Source organism: Eulemur rufifrons, chromosome 7 (genome assembly GCF_041146395.1).
Source record: "Eulemur rufifrons isolate Redbay chromosome 7, OSU_ERuf_1, whole genome shotgun sequence".
Taxonomy (NCBI): domain Eukaryota; kingdom Metazoa; phylum Chordata; class Mammalia; order Primates; family Lemuridae; genus Eulemur; species Eulemur rufifrons.
Window position 1 is genome coordinate 259,058,529 of NC_090989.1, and position 19,527 is coordinate 259,078,055.

Below are 19,527 nucleotides of genomic sequence, written 5' to 3' on the forward strand. Positions count from 1 at the left end.
AAGTTGTAGTAAACAGAATATCTAAGTATCTCCATGTCCTAATCCCTAGAACCTATGAATATGTTACTTTACATGGAAATGGGGACTTTGCAGATGTGATTAAGATAAGGACCTTGGGATGGGGAGATATTCTTATATTATCTGGGTGGGCCCAAATAAATCACAAGAGTCTTAAAAGAACCTTTCCTGGCTGAAGTCAGAGTCAGAAAGATATGTGACAACAAAATGATCAAAGAGATGTAATGTTGCTGACTTTGAAACAGAGAAAGGGGGCCACAAGCCAAGGAACCTTGGTGACCTCTAAAAGCTGGAAAAGGAAATAAAACATATTCCACTCTCAAGGCTCCTAAAAGGAACATGGTCCAGCTTATGCCTTGATTTTAGCCTGATAAAATCTGTGTTGTATTTCTAACATACAGAACTGTAAGATAATAAAATTTTATTGTTTCAAGCTATTAAATTTGTGGTAAGTTTCTACAGTAGCACTAGAAAACTAATATAAAAGTCACTTTTTTGCTTATTTCTTCTTCATATAAAGAGATGATTGAGTGAAAACTCTCCAAGACCTTTCCAGATTTCAATTACCTGATTAACTTGCCTACAGTGGTAATTTTTGGAGGTCAATATTTATTACCTTCCTGTGGAATCGCTTATTGCTATTAACATAATGTCATTAATCCATTCATGAGGATTCCACCCTCATGACCTAAATACATCCCTCAAGGTTCCCCCAACACTGTTGGAGATTAAGTTTCTAACACATGAATTGGGAAGAACACATTCAGACCATAGCAACTTTCGAGTAGAGACAGCCAATAACCAAGAGTTTATAGACAAAAAGGGCTTGCAGGAATGTGTTTGCTCTCCTCTACTGCCGTGTTAGAATACAAAGTTCATAACTCTCTTGTCCTTCTGCCTTTCTGCCATGAGAGGATGCATCAAGAAAGCACTCACCAGGTGCTGGCCCCTTGATCTCAGACTTCCCAACCTCCAGAACTGTGAAAGAATAAATTTCTGTTCTCTATAAATTACTCAATCTATGGTATTCTGTTACAGCAGCACAAAACAGACTAGGACAGAAGTGCATCTTAAATGCACTGTACCCAGATACCTCCTGTAGTAAAATCACTGAGATCAGGAAACCTCCAAACCAACACTTTTTAATGTCAGGTAGTACAGGCTTTATTAAAAGGTTCACAGACTGTTATGTCTGGGTGTGATCTTTTCAAGGTTTTCTAGTGCTACATTGGACTCTGATTATCTCACTTCTGCCTGAAAATCAGATCAGATAATTCTTCCTTCTTTATGAGTTAGTAGCAGAATTTAATATAAAAAAGACAGAAAATAAATCATTTGCAATACCCATCTCTCTTACTTTTATAGTCCTCTGAAAAAGAAAGTGATTCTCAAAAATCCTTTACTCACTACAAAAGTATGCATTTATAGCTTTTAAAACTGTAAGTGTGGCCCCTTTGCTTCTCTAGCCTGCTGTCAATACATACATTTCAATATAGGTGATATAATCCAAATGCCTTGTGTGCTTCAGAAAGCAGTTTCATGGCAATAGCATACCTAATGAGCATGCTAATAACCTCTGTAAAATAAAAAAAAAAATCATCAGGATGTAATAATGTAAGTTGAATAACAAACTTTGTATTCTGCCTTTTAGAAACAGCTGGGCTTAGCAGCTTGGGCTTAAGTCAGATAAATCATGAAAAGCAAATGAATAACTACCGTCTCAAATAATCTACAAAGAGCATTTAAACTTACAATGAAAGCCCAGATTGCACTAAAACTGGCAGAAAATCTCCATTTTGTACTTTTTAGCAATTGATGGTTATTAACATATCTAGAATTGCATTTATTCCATTAATTTTTTGTGTGTTAAGTACCAGAAAAAGCATATAAACTATATAAAAGGTGTGGCAGAACTTAGTGTTTATATTTGGCTTCCTTTTCTCATTCTATTCAGTATTCAGTGTATTTGACGTAGGTACTTACATCAGGACGATTGAAAATGACTTGGTGCTATTTCTACTCCTTGGTTTGAGGTGGATGCTCCTAAGTCAAAACTGCTTTAGATGGATTTGAGAGCTGGGATGGGTTCCAGTGAAACATGCAGAATACAGTGAGAAACAGGGCCTGCATAGAAACATAATTAAAATTACTTTTGTAAAAATAAAATAATACTTTTTATTTATTCACTTATTCAACAAATATATACTGAGACTCTTCAATTCTCCTCAAACACTGAAGTCCATACAGGCAACCATGATGTAAGAATTTTCTCAGCAGTAATCATGGCATCAGACACCAGCATGTCGACTGAACTAAGAGAATTTACATCAAGAGTTCACAAGAGGGAACACTTAAAATCTACTCTCTTAGCATTTCTTAAGAATACAATACATTTTTATTTACTATAGTCCTCACGCAGAAAAGATCTCTTGAAATTTCTCCTCCTATCTAACTGAAATTTTGTATCTTTTGATCAACATCCCTCCAAAACTGCCCCGTTTCCTCTACCATCCCAGCCCCTGGTAACCACCATTCTGTTTTCTGCTTCTATGATTTTGTGTTGTCACCGCAATAAACAATAACTATGTGAGGTCATGTGTGTATTAATTAGCTTGATTTAGCCATTTCATGACATATACATGTTTCAAAACCTCATGTTGTGCGTGATAAATATATGTAATTTATTTGTCAATTAAAACATTAAAAATTTAAAAGTAAGTAAAAATTGCTCAGAGATACAGGAACATCGGAGTGGAGCAAAAAGTCAATTAACTTAATAGCACTACATGGTGAAGACTGGATAAATGAATCAAAGCAAAATAGAATTATCAGGTCTTTTAAAATGTAGTTCATATTTGGCCTCACATATAATTTATGAACATTACAATACTATACTTCCAATTCCTTCCTCTTATATGTTGTGCTATTTTTGTTATATATTTTCATCTATATTCCAAAATGATCATATTTGCTAGTGGTTTTGATGGTAATGGATCCTCTCATTATTTGCTTCACTGAAAAAAATGTCTTTATTTCATCTCTTTATTTTGAAGATATTTTTGCCATGTATAAAATTTAGAGCTGAGAAGTTTCTTTTTTAGCTTTTAGCTTTTTAAGATGTTGCTGCATTGTCTTCTGGCTTGCATAGTTTCTAATGAAAAATATACTTTGATTTTCTGTGTGCAATGCATATGTTTCCTCTGAATAGCCTCAATATTTTCCTTTATTTTGGTTTCATATATTTGAATATTATATGCTTAAATTTTAAAATTTGTATTCATTCTTGAGTTTCTCTTTTTGAGCCCATGGTTTGGTATCTTTGATTAGTTTTTAGAAAACTCTGGGGCCTTATATCTGTTCTGATTGATACATAGAAGTTATACACATTTAGGGAGTACAGTGTAATATTTTGATACACTCATACAATGTATAATGTTCAAATCAGAGTAATTGGGATATCCATCACCTCAAACATTTATCATTTCATTGTACTGGGAACATTTCAAATCTTCTCTTCCAGTTATTTTGAAATACAAAAAATATTTGTTAATTATAGTCATCTTACTGTGATATCAAATAATAGAACTTATTTCTAGGCCTTTAAATCTTTAAATGTTTCTTCTGCCTTGTCTCTAGCTTCTCCTTCAGAGATCCTTATTAGATATGTGATATTGTCTCACAGCTCTTTAAGGTTCTGTTCTTTCTTCCCACTCTTTTTTTCTATCTGTGTTTTCATTTCAGTAGTTTCTATTTCACATCTGTCCATGCTATGCTGTCAAGCTTTTCCACTGGACTCTTTAATGTATTAATTATAGTTATTTTAAATTCTTTACCTGATAGTTTTAATATATAATTTATCTCTGAATCTGGTTCTGAGGTCTGATTTGCCTCTTAAGGTTTTTACCTATTTGTGTGTCTTATTGTTTTGACTAAATGCCAGACATGGTGTGTAAGAAAACTCAGATAAATAGTATATATGTCTGAAAATGTGTGTGCCTTTTCTTTTGCTAGGCTGTTAGTGTGGGATTTGAGTCAATTTAGTCAGGAATTGATTTTTCTTAAGTCTTCACTGTGAGAACTTTCTAGAGTTCCTGGAGATAAAATTCATGAAAACATACCCATCATGCCACATCACTAGGCCTCCCTGAAGTATTTTACTCTCAGACTTGTCCACAGTTAGCCTCCAGAAATTTGTCATTTATAGTTTAGGCTTTCCTATTCCTTTATTAGTTTCTGCTAAGGTATTTGATGAGTTTCTTCTCTAGTAAATTGTGATTCTTTGCGTTTGGCTATGTATCTTTTCAATTTCAGAGACTGTGATCTTCCCTGTGTCCTCATTTTCCTGACATATCTAAATAGAGCTGTTGATTTTCCCAATTTGTTTAACGTTTTACTTGTTAGGATGAAGTGACAACTTCCAAGCTTCTTAGATGTAGGATCAGAATCTGGAGTTTGATCTTCTCCATTAATTTAAAAATTGAGGCTACCTCCTCCTTCATTTTCAGTGTTTTCTTAGTGGAAATATGTAGATGAGTATGAAAGACTTAACATATCTCAGCATCAAATAATTAACGATAGCCCAGCATGCATTCTACAAAAAACTATAACATTACAGTGTGAACATTTCATTTTTGCCGAAATACTGAATGCTCCCTCAAGATCTGCAGCAAGGCCAGTCTTTTTTCTAAGTAACTAACTTTTATTCTTGCAAACAAGTCAAATTAAAGATCTCGGTTCTTTCCTGCTCATCCTATCTTATTACAAGTAATTGAGACATGCTGATGCAAATTCAGGGCATCAATTCTATTACAATTCTGGAGAGACATAATTCTTTCCTATATTATGCTATAATAATGGAAAGTCTATATTTGATTGAGGTTAATAACAACAAAAAAAGTGATGTGCATTCAAATAGATTTGGATCCTATGGTAGACAGAATAATGCCCCTCCCAACAATGTCCTTGTCCTAATCCCTGAACCTGTAAATTTCACTTTACATAGTAAAAGGGGCTTCACAGATGTTGAGGGTTTTGAGATGAGGAGATTATTCTATCTTGGCAGGCCCAGTGTTATTCTAAGGGTCCTTATAACAAGAAGACAGAAAGTTAAGAATCAGAGAAGGATGTCTGAGGACAGAATCAGAGGTCAGAGTGTTGTGATTGCTGACTTTGAAGAAAGAAGAGACTCACAAGCCAACAAATGCAGGCAGCCTCTAGGAGCTGAAAAATGTGAGAAATGCCTTTTCCCCCAGAGCCTCCAGAAGGAATGTAGCCCTGCCAATACTTGGATTTTAGCCCAGTGAGACTTCTGATCTCCAGAACTATAAGGTAATAAACTTGAGCTGCTTCAACTCACCGAGTTTATGGTAATGTGTTACAGCAGCAGGACACTAATATAGGTTCTAATCTCATTTCCAATACTCATCAGAATGTGTAAAGCAGATTTCATGGGTTTAAGAATGAGTTGGTCTTAAGGTAGTAAGGGCCTTGAGTTTCAAAAACTTTTATAATGGAAGTTATTTTTTTAAAAAAGATGTGGTCTCTTGGAGAGGGGACTATTCAAAGAGCATACATGATAAGGTGAGAAGGAAGAAGGTAAGAAGTCTTGTGATGGTAAAATACCAAGGAATATAAGAATTGAGCAGTGTCTAGTATCACCTTTATGTGGCATGTGAGCAGTTCCACATAACGTCCTCATCCCTGGCAAGCACTCATGATTGATTCCAGCACTGAATCACGGCCACTGTGAAGCCTTAAGATACAATATGCTAGGGACTGCAGCTACAATATTGATTTTTTAGTTGGAATATGTTATTCAGAATTCTCTCTCAGAAAAATGTAGAGAAACCACTCAAAGTATTTAAAACATAGGTAATTTGATGGAGAACTAGTTACCAAGGTCATAGAAGAGCTGGGAAGATAAAAGGGGGAATCAAGCATACTCAGAGATTAGCAATAGCAGAAAAACACTATAACCCCTAAGCTGCTGAGACAAAGGGAAAGTTGGGAGTTCAGAGACTGAAATCACCCTGCAGTAGTGGTAACTGTGACTTGTCACTGGGAAGCTGGAGCCACTGTGGGAAAATTGTATGAGGGAGACGGGGGATGATGGCTTTTCCTTTTCTCACCACGCTATCATTTGCTGCTAGTGCCTCCCATTAACTCCAAACAAGATGGAAACTAGCAAAAATTTTAGCCAAGGAAACATAGCCAGCAAGGGTCAGACTCTAAGATGGACAAAGCAGAGTTGAGAAGGGGAAGGAAGTGATCTGAGCAATTTGCTTTGGACCGGCTTAGCATGTGAGGTTAAGGGGAAAAAGACTTTTTTTTTTTCCAGCTTATTATGGGGGTACAAAAGTTCAGGTTATGAATATTGCCCATACCCCCCCCCATCCCCCCGAGTCAGAACTTCAAGCGTGTCGATTCCCCAGACAGTGAGCATCGCACTCATCATGTAGGTATACACCCGTCCCCTCCCCCTCCCCCCACCTCTGTCCTATACCCAATTGGTGTTATTCCCATATGTGCACTTAGGTGATGATCAGGGAAACCAACTTGCTAGGAGTACATGTGGTGCTTATTTTTCCATTCTTGGGATACTTCACTTAATATAATGGGTTCCAACTCTCTCCAGGAAAACAAAAGAGATTCTATATCACTGTTATTTCTTATAGCTGAGTAATACTCCATGGCATAGTTATGTCAAGAAACACTAAAGATAGTATTTTGAAAATTAGGGATTTGAGTCCGGGAATGGTGGCTCACACCTGTAATCCCAGTACTTTGGGAGGCTGACGTGGGAAGATCACTTGAGACAAAGAGTTTGAGACCAGTCTGAGCAACATAGAAGACCCCATCTCTACAAAAAAAATTATAGTACAACATAGAATATAATATATTATATTATATAAAAATATATATTATATATAATATATAATAAAATATATATAAAATATTTTATATATAAGATATATATATAAATATAATAAAAATATAATTTATTATATTTCAGAATAGCTAGAAGTTTTCAAATGTTCCCAACATAAAGCAATGATAAATGTTTCAGGTGAATCATGCCCCAATTACCCTGATTTGATCATTATATGTTATATGCTTATATCAATATATAACATGCATTCCATGAATATGTACAAGTATTATGTATCAATAAAAAAATTAAAAAAATTAGCCTTGTGTGGTGGCATGCACCTGTAGTCCCAGCTACTCAGGAGGCTGAGGCAGGAGGATTGCTTAAGCACAGGAGTTGGAGGTTGCAGTGAGCTATGATGATGTCACTGTACTCTAGTTCAAGCAACAGAGAGAGATGCTCTTTCACACACACACACACACACACACACACAAAAGAGCAATTCAATAAAAAGGAACACATTTTCCAAGATGCAATAATAATCAAAACTGAAGTGTGTAAGACTGAGATTTTTGCTTATGTAGGTATCTTTTTTGTTTGCTTGTCTAAAGGACATCAGCCCAGTATACTTCTTGCATTACAAAAAATTTAAAATTTACATTTCCTCTCATATGACATCTCTATGTGTAATTAACTATTCTAACTCATAAAGTCAATTTACACATTAGAAAGGTTATATAGGTGAAATTTCCAAGTGATTATTTTAAATTAGACTTTTGTGGAAGTAATTGTAAAGGTGTGCTTTTAGATTAACATAATACAATAGCAGAATGTTGACTTTATATAGTCATAATTGAGCCATATATCTTTTATATTTCCATATTTCAGATATATATAACATTGATACTAATAAGGCAGACAAATTTTGGAATATAAATGGTTTTTAAATTGCAAACTATAAAGTTGATGAATTTGTTAGGTGCATTTTTGTATTGCTATGTGTAATCATTTCAGGCTTAAAATTATCATTGACATTTTAAGTCAAAAGTGAATTAAAATGTATGCCAATTAGTAGGCAATAATAATTTTCCTTGAGAAGATTATAGTAAGTACCAAGTACACAGATGATTGACTTCACAAAAATAATCATCAAGGCATAATCTGTCTCTCAACATTTATCAAGCTTTTCCCTCTCTGATTCATCAGAACCATGACAGACTTCATGCCCATCTGTCATAATCAATTGAATCCTTTTCAGCTGACAGACTAAAGCACAGGGGGGAATTCCTAGATGATGTGATGGCCAGCATTCCCTTCTGTCAGGACATTACAAGGTAGATTGAGTGAGGATTCGTTGCACCTATGACAAGTGACTGCATTTCGGTTCCTCGAAGCTACAAAATGGAATTATCTGCCCTTATCCATTGTTCTGTCAAATTAGGAAACTTTCACATTTTGTTTACAAATATTATGATATCTTTTACTTTATTTTTGCTACAAGAGTCAGTCCATCATTTAAAATACCTCTAAGTAACATGGGTTAATCAGACTACTTTGACTTAGTACTGGGAAGATGAAATTCCCAATCTCATTTCTTCAGTTTAAAAATTATGCATTGAGCTTCTGCTGTGCACTAATTTTTTATCATAATGAGATTACCGTCTGATAGGAGAAATAAATACATAAACAAGGTATTCCCATGCAGGATATTCCATGCAAAAATGGAACTAAGAACAAAATTATCATTTAATAATTAGTAGTGGGTAATTAACTCTCTGAAGGATGTGACAAGTATTTATGAGAAGCAAAACTTACCTTTTGGGGGAAATGAGCTTCAATTTGAAAAGCAGGTGTAAGTGTTTTTATCACACCAGTGAGGATATATTTTCCATCTCATTTACATGGCCACAGATATCTCCGACATGCCAGTTTTATTTCCTTGGGATATGTACTCAGTAGTAGGATTGCTGGATCATATAGTAATTTTATTTTAAATTTTGGGAGGAACCTCAATACTGTTTTCCAAAATGGCTGTACTAATTTAAAATTCTGTCTACGATGTACAAGTATTTCCTTTTCTCCATATATTTGCCAGCACTTGTTATCTTTTGTCTTTTTTATAATAATTATTCTAATAGGTGTGAGGTGATAGCTCATTGTGGTTTTAATTTTCATTTCTTTGATTAGTAATGTAGAGCATTTTATTATATACCTGATGGCCATTTGTATGTTTTCTTTTGATAAGTGTCTATCCAAGTACTTTGCCCATTTTTAATTTAGTTATTTACTTACTATTGAAGTATTCTTTATATATTCTTTATATATTTTGAGTTCTTTATATATTTGGATATTAATGCATTTTATATGTATGGTTTGCAAATATATTCTACCATTGTCTAGGTTGTCTCTTTACTCTGCTGATTATTTCCTTTGATGTGCAGAACTTTTTAGTTTGATGTCATCCCATTTATCTAATTTTGCTTTTGTTGCCTATGCTTATGTCTAAAACAATCTTTGCCCTGACAAACATTGTGAAACTTTCCCCTGTGTTTTCTTCTACTAATAGTATTTTTATAGTATCAGGTCTGGTCTTACATTTAGGTTTTTAAATCCATTTTGTGTTGATGTTTGTTTATGGCGCAAAATGAGGTTTTCATTTCATTCATCTAATTTCTTGATTGTGTGTTTTTGGCATCTTTGTCAAAAATCAACTGACTAGAAATGCAAGGATTTATTTATGGGCTTGCTATTCTGTTCCATTGGTCAATATGCATGCATGATATTATGGCAGTACTATGTTGTTTTGGTTACTTTAGTTTTGTAATCTGTAGATTGCTTTGGGTAGTATAATCGCTTAACAATAGTAATTCTAGTCCATGGACACAGCATATCTTTGTTTTTATATGTATGTTTTTAAATTTCTTTCATCAATATTTTATAGTTTTCAGATAACTTTCTTCATATAATTCTACTCTTTAATTCAGTTAATTTTAGATTTTGCAGTTTTGAATCTTCTTGTGAGTAAGATTTTCTCATTTCTACTTCTGATTATTGGTAATATTGAAAAAACTATAATCATGTAGCACATTAATTCTAATGCTGTATTAACATCTCTTGAGTTTTCTAAGTATACAAGCTTTCTAAGTACGTAAATTTAATGTTTTTTAACCAATATTTATATCAGTAAATTGTATTTCCTATATTCTTGTATTTGCTACAGCTTCCAGATAATAGTGCTAGAGAATTTTATTATATCTTTCTTAAAATAAGTGGATAATGTTTCACATTTTAACTAAAATTTCCTGAATATGTCTCTTATACTATTTATAATAGTCACAGTTTCTTGCTAAACTTATTTTATTCACAGTTGTTTTTGTTTTTATTTTTAATTAGTGACTTTGGATATTATAAAAGAATCTTAGCATTTTTCATAAGACCACATGATTATTCTTATATAATTTAATGCTATATAAATTATATTGTTAAATTTCAAAGTTGTTTTTGTTTTAATTTTTAATTAGTCGCCTTGGTTGAATATTATCACTTTTTTTAGCATCTTTGATAAGACCACATGATTTTTCTTCTATAATTTACTGATACTATATCATTAATATTTTTAGTGTTGATCCACCTTTGACATCTTAGATCACAGTAAGTAGTCAGTAGTTTTACTAAATTAAATTTATGACACTGGTATTAAACATAATCTGGTTAATAAATTAAATTTAGGAGACTTCATATTTTTTATATTCTTGAACGGTTTTGATTATATTGGGCTTAACTGCTACTTAAAAATAAGTGGAATTCAGCCATAAAATCATCTGATCAGAGTGCTTTTTATGAATAGACCTCCAATTATCTTCACAATTTTTTCTATGGTAATTGATTTCTCAAGTTCTTTGTCCTTATTCCATTAATATTGTAATGTAACTATTACTAAGTAATCATCTATTTCCTTCAGATTTTTAAATTTTTCTCTAGAGTTTGCAGGTTACATTCTCATAAAAAATCTATTAATTTTGCTATGTCTGAATAATTCTGTTACCCTTAATCTCAATGCTTTACTCTGTCTCTTTATTCTTTATTCAAGCACATATATTAGTTTTTTATTAATTCATCATTTCCAATATATGCTTATTTTACATTTTATTATGTTTTGTGTCAGCTCTTACTATTATTAATTTATACTTTCTTACATTTTTAAAATTTCATTGAGTTCTTTCTTAAAATAAGCATTAAGATATTTTCTTCCCTGTTGATGAAGGCATGTAATGGTACACATACTAATCTCAACTTGATATTCTGGATTCACTCATATGTATCATTTGAGAGAGGCTCCTTTTAATAAAAGATTTTTTTCCTATAGCAGAGTAAGTCTATGGTATGTTGATATCCTAACCCCAGTACCTGTGATTCTGACCTTTTTCAGAAATAAGAGTTTTTGCAAATGTGATCAAATTGAAATGAGGTCATCAGGGAGGGTTAGCTCCAATTCAATATGATTTGAATCCTTCTAATAATAAATAAGCAGAGGAAAACATTATATGAAGACACACATAGGGAAAATGACATGTGACAATAGAAGCAGAGATTGAAGCACTGCCACTAAGAGTTAACAAATGTCAAAATTTTCTGGCAAACGCCTAGAAGCTAAAAAGAGGCAAGGAAGGATTTGGTGGGTCAATCTGGGAGGATTATTTCATTGAAACTTATTTTGGTTTTGGTATTTTAAATACTTTCATTTTAAAAATAAAATAAAAATATAAAAGATGAACACAAAATGTATTAATAAAAATAAAATAATTTGTTCTGTAAAATTTGTATTCAGTCGAAAGGCCGCACTTAAGGACCTAGAAGGCCACATATAGCCTTAAGGCCTCAGGTTAGCCAACCCTGGTTTAGACAATTCTCTTGAGTGTTTTAGTTATTTCATTTGATGGATAGGAACAGTGAGTGTTGTATGTATTATGATGTAGTGTACACTTTCTACTGTATGTCTTAGGATAGAGATAGGAACATTTTCAACTTGCTTCCAATACTGACAATCAAGTCTCCCAGATTCCCAGGCATAATGCATTCTAGCATCAAGTGTATGGAATATGTAAATGTTAAAAGAACTTAAAATAAGGATATATGCTGAAACATATTTTACCGTGTAATCACTGTTGTAGACAAAAGAGAATGATTGCATATGTAACAGATACTTGGCAATAAAACAGCATATGTTATTTTACCCAGAAGTATTTTAAGTTGAAAAAAGATGTATCAAAAAGTTCTGAGCTTCACATGTCCCTTCGTTTTTCCTATAATGTTTTTAAAATTCAGTTGAAGTTAAATAAAAAATATAGGAGATAAAATGAACACTGGATTTCTTTTATTTTTAACAGCATGAAAAAGATCTGTTCTCATTTGTAGTAATAATGAAATTGACACTGATGTTTGATAATAGTCCCATTCCCAAAGGTTTATTTGGTCAATTAAAAAAACTAGAAAAATGGAAAATGTTTTATAATAAATTATATATGTTATATGTGAAACTCATATCCAAACAAAAATAGTCACTGTAGGAAGTCTTTTAATTATCTAGAAAGCAACAACAAATGAAGTAGCTTGATGCAAGCTTTATATGCCTTTCCACCAAAATTAATGATCATTCAATAAATGTTATATTTTATTAATAATTACTAATAATATAAATATAGTATTCATATACTATAGTATCCATATACAACCCAGTGTTGGGTTGTAACCTAAAATAAATAAATAAAAATATTCTAGAATCCATACTGATGTAAATCCATTATTAAATAACTAAATAGGGAATGAGACAATTTTTTCTTGCAAGAGAATCCAAATAACTTAGTAATACATAGATATTTTTTTTCTTCAAGAGGTAAAGCATAATTACTCCCTAGCCCCAACCTGCCTTGAGTGTGGACAACACTTAGTGATTTATTTCCAAAGAACAGAGTATAGTAAAAATGGAACTTTACAGTGGAGGAAACTGACAAACACTACCTTGGCCGGATGAACAAGGTAAACATCCTCAGTGACAAGTCATGATGTTTGCATATACTCCTGATATGAAGTAATAAGAAGGACACTTCATCCTTGTTCTTTCAAAAACCCACAATCCAAGTCTAATCAAGAGGAATACATTAAAAAAGAATTGAGACACATTCTATGAAATACCTGACACACTTCTCAAGGAAAGACAGGAGAACTGCTACAGACCAGAAGAAATTATGAAGACATGACAACTAAATGCAATGCAATATGTTGGATGAGATCCTGGAACGGAAAATATACATTGGTGGGAAATCTAGTGAAATCTGAATCATGTATGGAATTTAGTTAATGTTAATGTACCAAAGTTGGTTTCTTAGTTATGACAAATGTACCACGGCAATATGAGCTATTAACTATAGAAGCAATGGCGTGAAGAAAGTATGGAAACTCTTTGTACTTGAGAAGAATGTGTTTTTGCTGCTGTTGGGAAGAGTGTTCTATAATTATTAGTTAGGTCAACTTGATTGATGTTCTTCAGACCTCTGTATCCTGACTGATTTTCTATTTGCTGTATCAATTACTGAGAGAGGATGTCTCAAACTATAATTGCAGATTTGTCTACTTCTCTTTTTGGTTCTATCAGGTTTTACTTTATGCAATTTGAAGCTCTATTTTTAAGTGCATTAAACATTTAAGCATGTTAGATCTCCCTGGTGAACAGTCTTTTATCATTCAATATCCCTCCTCATCTCTTGTAATACTTCTTGATGTGAAGCCTGCTTTTTCTGATATTAATATAGTATCTCCAGCTTCCTTTAGATTTTTTCAAGCTTTTTTCCATTCTTGACTTTTAGCTCATTTACTTTTATTTTTAAAATAGAATTTTTATAGCAAGTAGATAGTTGGGGCTTGCTTTTATTAGCAACTTGACAATTACTATCATTTAATTATGGTGCTCAGACTATCTACCCAATATAATTATTGATATGTTTGGATAGAAATGTATCAACTTACTGGTTGGTTTCCATTTGTTCTCTCTGTTCTTATTACCATTTTCTTTTTCTGCATGATTTTGAATTAAATGTGTATATTTTTTATTTGGTTTTAATTTCATTATTAGCTTATTAATTATACATCTTTTTCTACTTGTTTCAGTGGTCACTCTCAATTTTATAAGCTATGCCTTTAATTTGTCACAGTATACCTACAAATATCATACATATTCACCTGCATTTTATGAACATAGCAGTGTGGATTCAGTTCATTTCTCTCATCCTTTGTATTCTTTATCAAGTTTTTAAAATTTACATGTTATAAAGCCCATAATTAAATGTTACTGTTTTTGCTTTAGGCAATTATCTTTATGAGCAGTTACAAATCAGGATAAGTGGTCTTTATATTTACTTTTCTTTTTACCATTCCTGGAATCATTCATTTCTTTGTGTAGAGCCAAGTTTCTCTCTGGTAACAATTTCTGTATAACTTTCTTAACATTCCTTGTAGTACATTTCTGCATGCAATTAATTCCCTCAGTTTTTGTTTGTCTGAAATTGTCTTTATATTGTTTTCAGTTGTGAAATATATGTGATACAAAATTACAGCTTGGCAGAATTTTCCATGCAGTACTTCCAAATCACTCCATGATCACAGGGTTTGCAGGTTTTCTGATGACAATTCTTGTTTTTCTGTACTTAATGTATTTTTTGTACTTAAATCTTATTTTTCTGTATTTAATGTATCTTTTGTACCTAACTGCCCACTATAGCTTGGATAGTTGACCCTCCAAGCGTCATGTTTAAATTTGATTCCCAGTGTTGAAAGTAGGGCCCTATTAGGAGGTATTTATCTGGGTCATGGGGCAGATCCCTCATGAATGGCTTGGTGCAATCTTCTAGATAATGAGTGAGTTCTTGCTCTATTAATTTCCCCAAGAGTTTCCCTGAGAGCTGGTTGTTAAAAAGAGCCTGGTGCCCTCACCCCCATCTCTAACTCTCTCTCTCTCTTCCCCTCTCTTGCCCTATGATCTCTGCACATGCTAGCTCCCCTTTGCCTTATGCCATGAATGGAAGAAGCCTCAGCCCCTCACCAGAAGCAGATGCTGGTGCCATGTTTCTCGTACAGCATGCAGAATCATAGCCAAATGAAACTCTTGTCTTCATAAATTACCCAGTCTCAAGTATTCTCTATAGTAACACAAATGGAACAAGACACTGTCTTTAAGATATTCCTTTCATCTTTGTTTTTCAGCTGTCTGAATATTACCCGTCTAGGTGTGTTTGTATTTACAGGTATATGTGTGCATATGTGTGTGTGTGTGTGCTTTGAGGTGAAAGAACTGTTATCCTTATAGGTAAGTGAGCTCCACGTAATTTGGTCTCAGGGATGTGGCTTTCTCTGCATCCTGTCCCTTCTTCTCATGGCAATGAAGCTTTGCCTTGTATCTGTGGTAAATTTTGTAACGGCCAAAGTTTCCCACCCTCTCCCACGATAGGAGACCTCTATACTATTGACATGGGAGTCTAAACATAGGTATTTTTTCGTATTCCTCTGACAGAGGTAAAATAGATTTTCTTCATGTTCTTTTAGAAAAATGTATCTTCACCTGTTCCCGAGAGAGAGAAATAGTTTTCTTCCCCTCTCCAGAGGCTTAAGGCTTTGAGAAAAGAAGCTTGCAAGAGTTTATTGTGTCTTCATTGCATAGTTTATCCTACCCTCCCCAACACCTATACCACAAAAGGAGTCTTCCTCTGGTCTCTTGCAGCTCCCATAATCTTTTGCAAAGAGGTTTGGGCTTTTTAAAAGCATTAGGTGGAGCTCCCTGTTATATAGCCCATGAGTAGCTGAACTGTTTCCTGTCTGTGTCTCCCAGGGGCTCCGTACTATCACAGCAGCTCAAACTCTGTCTTTAGCAGTTTGTTGTAATTTTAGCTGGCTTTTTCCTATCTGCTTTCATTGTGTCCCCAATTTCTTCCCAGGTTCTGCAACAGGAAAAGTAGTCTGAGTAACCTATCTCTTCTTGGGAGGAGTATTGTTCTTTCTTAGATTTCAGGTTACTTACTTGTTATCATGCAACCTCAATTCTTTGAAGGGATTAAGAGTTAAAATTGTGGTTTTTGATCTTGTATTTAAAAAAAAAATAGAGTGAGTGGAATACTCTTTCCATACTTCTACATTCTAGGAGGAAATAGAATTGGGTATAATTTTAAAGACTGACTGATTATATTATACATATGCATATGTACGTATATTTGCAGCACAAATAAAAATGCTTTCAGATGAGCATTTGCTCAGTAACTAGAAATAAAAAGTAAGCATTTCACAAAAAAATGGTTTTAATCATTATTACCTATTTACTGAAACAAAATTTTATATATTGTGTCCTTACTTTATTGATTCTACATTTCAAAGCTTGGCCCTCATTTTTTCTCTATCTAATTGTCTTCATAAATGACACTCCTTTTGAAGCTTTTTGTGAGAATTCCATCTTAATACTATAATCCTTTAATTTAAATCTCCATATTTTATTTTTAAATGAGTTAGATTTTTGTGCAGCTTATTTTTTTAGTATTGCTTGATCACAGAGAAACTTGTCATAATGAAAAAAATTTCATATATCAAAATTTATCAAATGGATTCACATGAAACATTCCCAGATAATGTTGTTACTATTTCTAGTGAGAACATTCTTCTTTTTTTTTTTTTTTTTTTTTTTTTTTTGAGACAGAGTCTCACTCTGTTGCCCAGGCTAGAGTGAGTGCCGTGGCGTCAGCCTAGCTCACAGCAACCTCAAACTCCTGAGCTCAAGCGATCCTCCTGTCTCAGCCTCCCGAGTAGCTGGGACTACAGGCATGCGCCACCATGCCTGGCTAATTTTTTCTATATATATTTTTAGCTGTCCATATAATTTCTTTCTATTTTTAGTAGAGGTGGGGTCTTGCTCTTGCTCAGGCTGGTCTCGAACTCCTGAGTTCAAACGATCCGCCCACCTCGGCCTCCCAGAGTGCTAGGATTACAGGCGTGAGCCACCACGCCCGGCCGAGAACATTCTTAAATAAGAGTTTCATATTTATTATTCCAGCTGTTAATATTTTTAAAAGAAAATTCCAGCTATTTTAGTCAGTGAAACACAAGCCTTTACTGCTTGTCAGAAACTTCCCGTCACCTGCTCAGAAAATTTGACAATAGCCAGAGTTCAGTTATTCCTCAACACCAGTTTTTCAACCTATATTTCTATTAGTATCCTTTGGCCTGAAATACTCTTTTCAATTCAGTTCAACCTCCAATCTAAGTTGTCACAACTTGTTCTGATATTGTGGATCATATAATCCTCACTGTACCTTTTTCAACAGCTGAGGTTGGAAGCCATTGATGAATTGTGTTTCAACTTTCAGAATCATAAAAGGGGCTGCATCTGCTCACACTATAAATTTGGTATGTAAATTATAACATTTTAAAAAAGAATAAAATTATACTCATTTACATACTGTTATGATAAAATTTGAATTTTATCTCAATAAGATAATGGTGAGAAATAGTTGCTTAATAGTGGAAGAAAATTCTCCCAGAACATCCACCAATTGTTTTATTTAGGACAAAAGACAAGTTAGAAGGCACGAGAAAAAGGAAAAGTTAGAAGATGTGGGCAAGTAAAGTGAGAACATTCAGGGGAACAAGGCTCTGCTTACATATAGTCTCTCTATCCTGGGACTAAGGTAAATACATGCTATCACAATCCTCTTTTATGATCATCTTAATGTGGAAATGCATTGTTGCTAAATGGTAAAAGATTGATAAATTTTCTAAATGTCTTAACCCCTAAAATAAAGTTTTAACCTTGTATACCACCACGCAAAAAAAGAATGTCCAACACTAAATTTCTAATCTATGGTACATTTATAGATGTATAGTGTATATTTGATTGACAATTCCTTTTTTCCAGATATACAATTGAGGCACTAAGTCATCCAGTTATGACAATGGAAGACTGACTACTTCAGCAAAATTGTTATATACAGTCTTGCCACCGCACTACTTCTTTTATTTTTCACTGCACAGTGTTTTATACTGTTAGTGATGTGTATTAGTTCCTTAAAAATAATTTTTTAAATAAAGTGGCTGTCTTTCACAAATATACATCATTCAGTAACTAGTTTTCTATTATTTTCCTCAAATTCCTAAGTATTAATGCATAAACTTACACAGCAAAGTAGACAAAGCTCTATTTCCATTCCTTTGTAAAGCTGTGGAATATGTTCAAAAGGAAAACAATGCTCTTTTACAGTTGAAATTTATTTTGTACTTTTATCACAAATGTGAATAACACTGACATTTTTCCTTCCTTCCATCCCTTCCTTCCTTTCTTCCATCCTGTCTTCCTTCTTTCCTTTCCTTCCTATCTTCTTTCCTGTCTTCCCTCCGTGTTCCTTCTTTTATTCTTGTCTGCCTTTTATTTTTCCTTTTTTAGTCCTTCTCTTTATACGTAGTTATTAATTGAAAAACAGATATATGTCAGGTTGTTGTTTTTTTTTTTTTGTTGTGCTTACTAATCTAAAAAAACAAAATCCTGTATCCATTCTTTAAGATTTCACAGGTTAGATATGAATTACATAGCACCATCACCTATCAATTTCATTCTTTTGTGTATTCATACTTCCTAACTTAATTTATGATTATGACCTAGAAAATATTCTTGGAAGGAGAACAAAGAACAGAAGTAGGTAATTATATACATTTAATACTCAACTACCTGAATTCAAATCCTTGATCTTACTTGCCTAGTGATGTAAACTTGGAAAACTCATTTGATTGTTCAGGTTGTTTTAATCTGTAAACAGGGATAATTCCTAATTCATAGGGTTATTGTAAGGTTTGAATGTGTTAATCAATTTAATGCCTTCGTAAAGTATAGCAAGCATTAAAAATGTAAACTTTTATCATCACCATCGTCATCACCATCATAACCACACACTGAATAGGACATACAAAAGTGGAATTTGCTTGAACATAAATGACATTTACAGGCACAGTTAGTAACATTCTAATCTGTTTATATCTCTTTGGTCACATACACAGAATAAAGTCAAATAATCTGTCAAGAACTCTGAAGGGTTTGAGATTTTACCCTACTTGCAAACTAACAAGTTGTTGGAACATTTTCTTTGCTGATGGCCTAAGTAACAAGACTCCTGAGTTAAAGACAAAGAACATGATTACTCAGATCACAAGTAGTTCTCAATCTTAAATTTGTGTGGATATTTATAGTTTAATATTTATCCTTATGTATGAGTAATATGCATTTCTATATTCATTCTCTATATTCCAAGGATATCGTATTTTAAGAGCCTTATTATGTAACATTTGCCATCAAAACATCCATGTTCTTAAAGAATAAAGACACTTAATTTTCCAATTTTATTAGTTGTATAATTTTCTGTACTCTTTTGTACATACAGATTAAATAGAAATACTAATTTTTCTTTGTAATATATGTGAAATTTCAATGCACAGTTTACATTTGATATGTGCCTATTGAAATAATTGCTAAATGTCTGAGTGGATGTTGTAGAATGACAAACACATACACTGATGCAGAAGTAAAACACAATTTTGCTAGCTAAAGACCATTGTAAAGA

General features: G+C 33.2%; 1 protein-coding gene across 1 annotated transcript in view; it reads left to right on the plus strand.

The window, feature by feature from the left end:
• The first annotated feature begins 5,141 nt into the window (after nucleotides 1-5,141).
• The window catches only part of CYLC2 (cylicin 2), a 129,670-nt gene continuing 115,284 nt past the window's right edge, over nucleotides 5,142-19,527 (plus strand). The window contains exon 1 of the mRNA XM_069472143.1: nucleotides 5,142-5,317. Coding sequence (XP_069328244.1) covers nucleotides 5,142-5,317 — 176 coding nt within the window. The remainder of the gene's footprint in view (nucleotides 5,318-19,527) is intronic.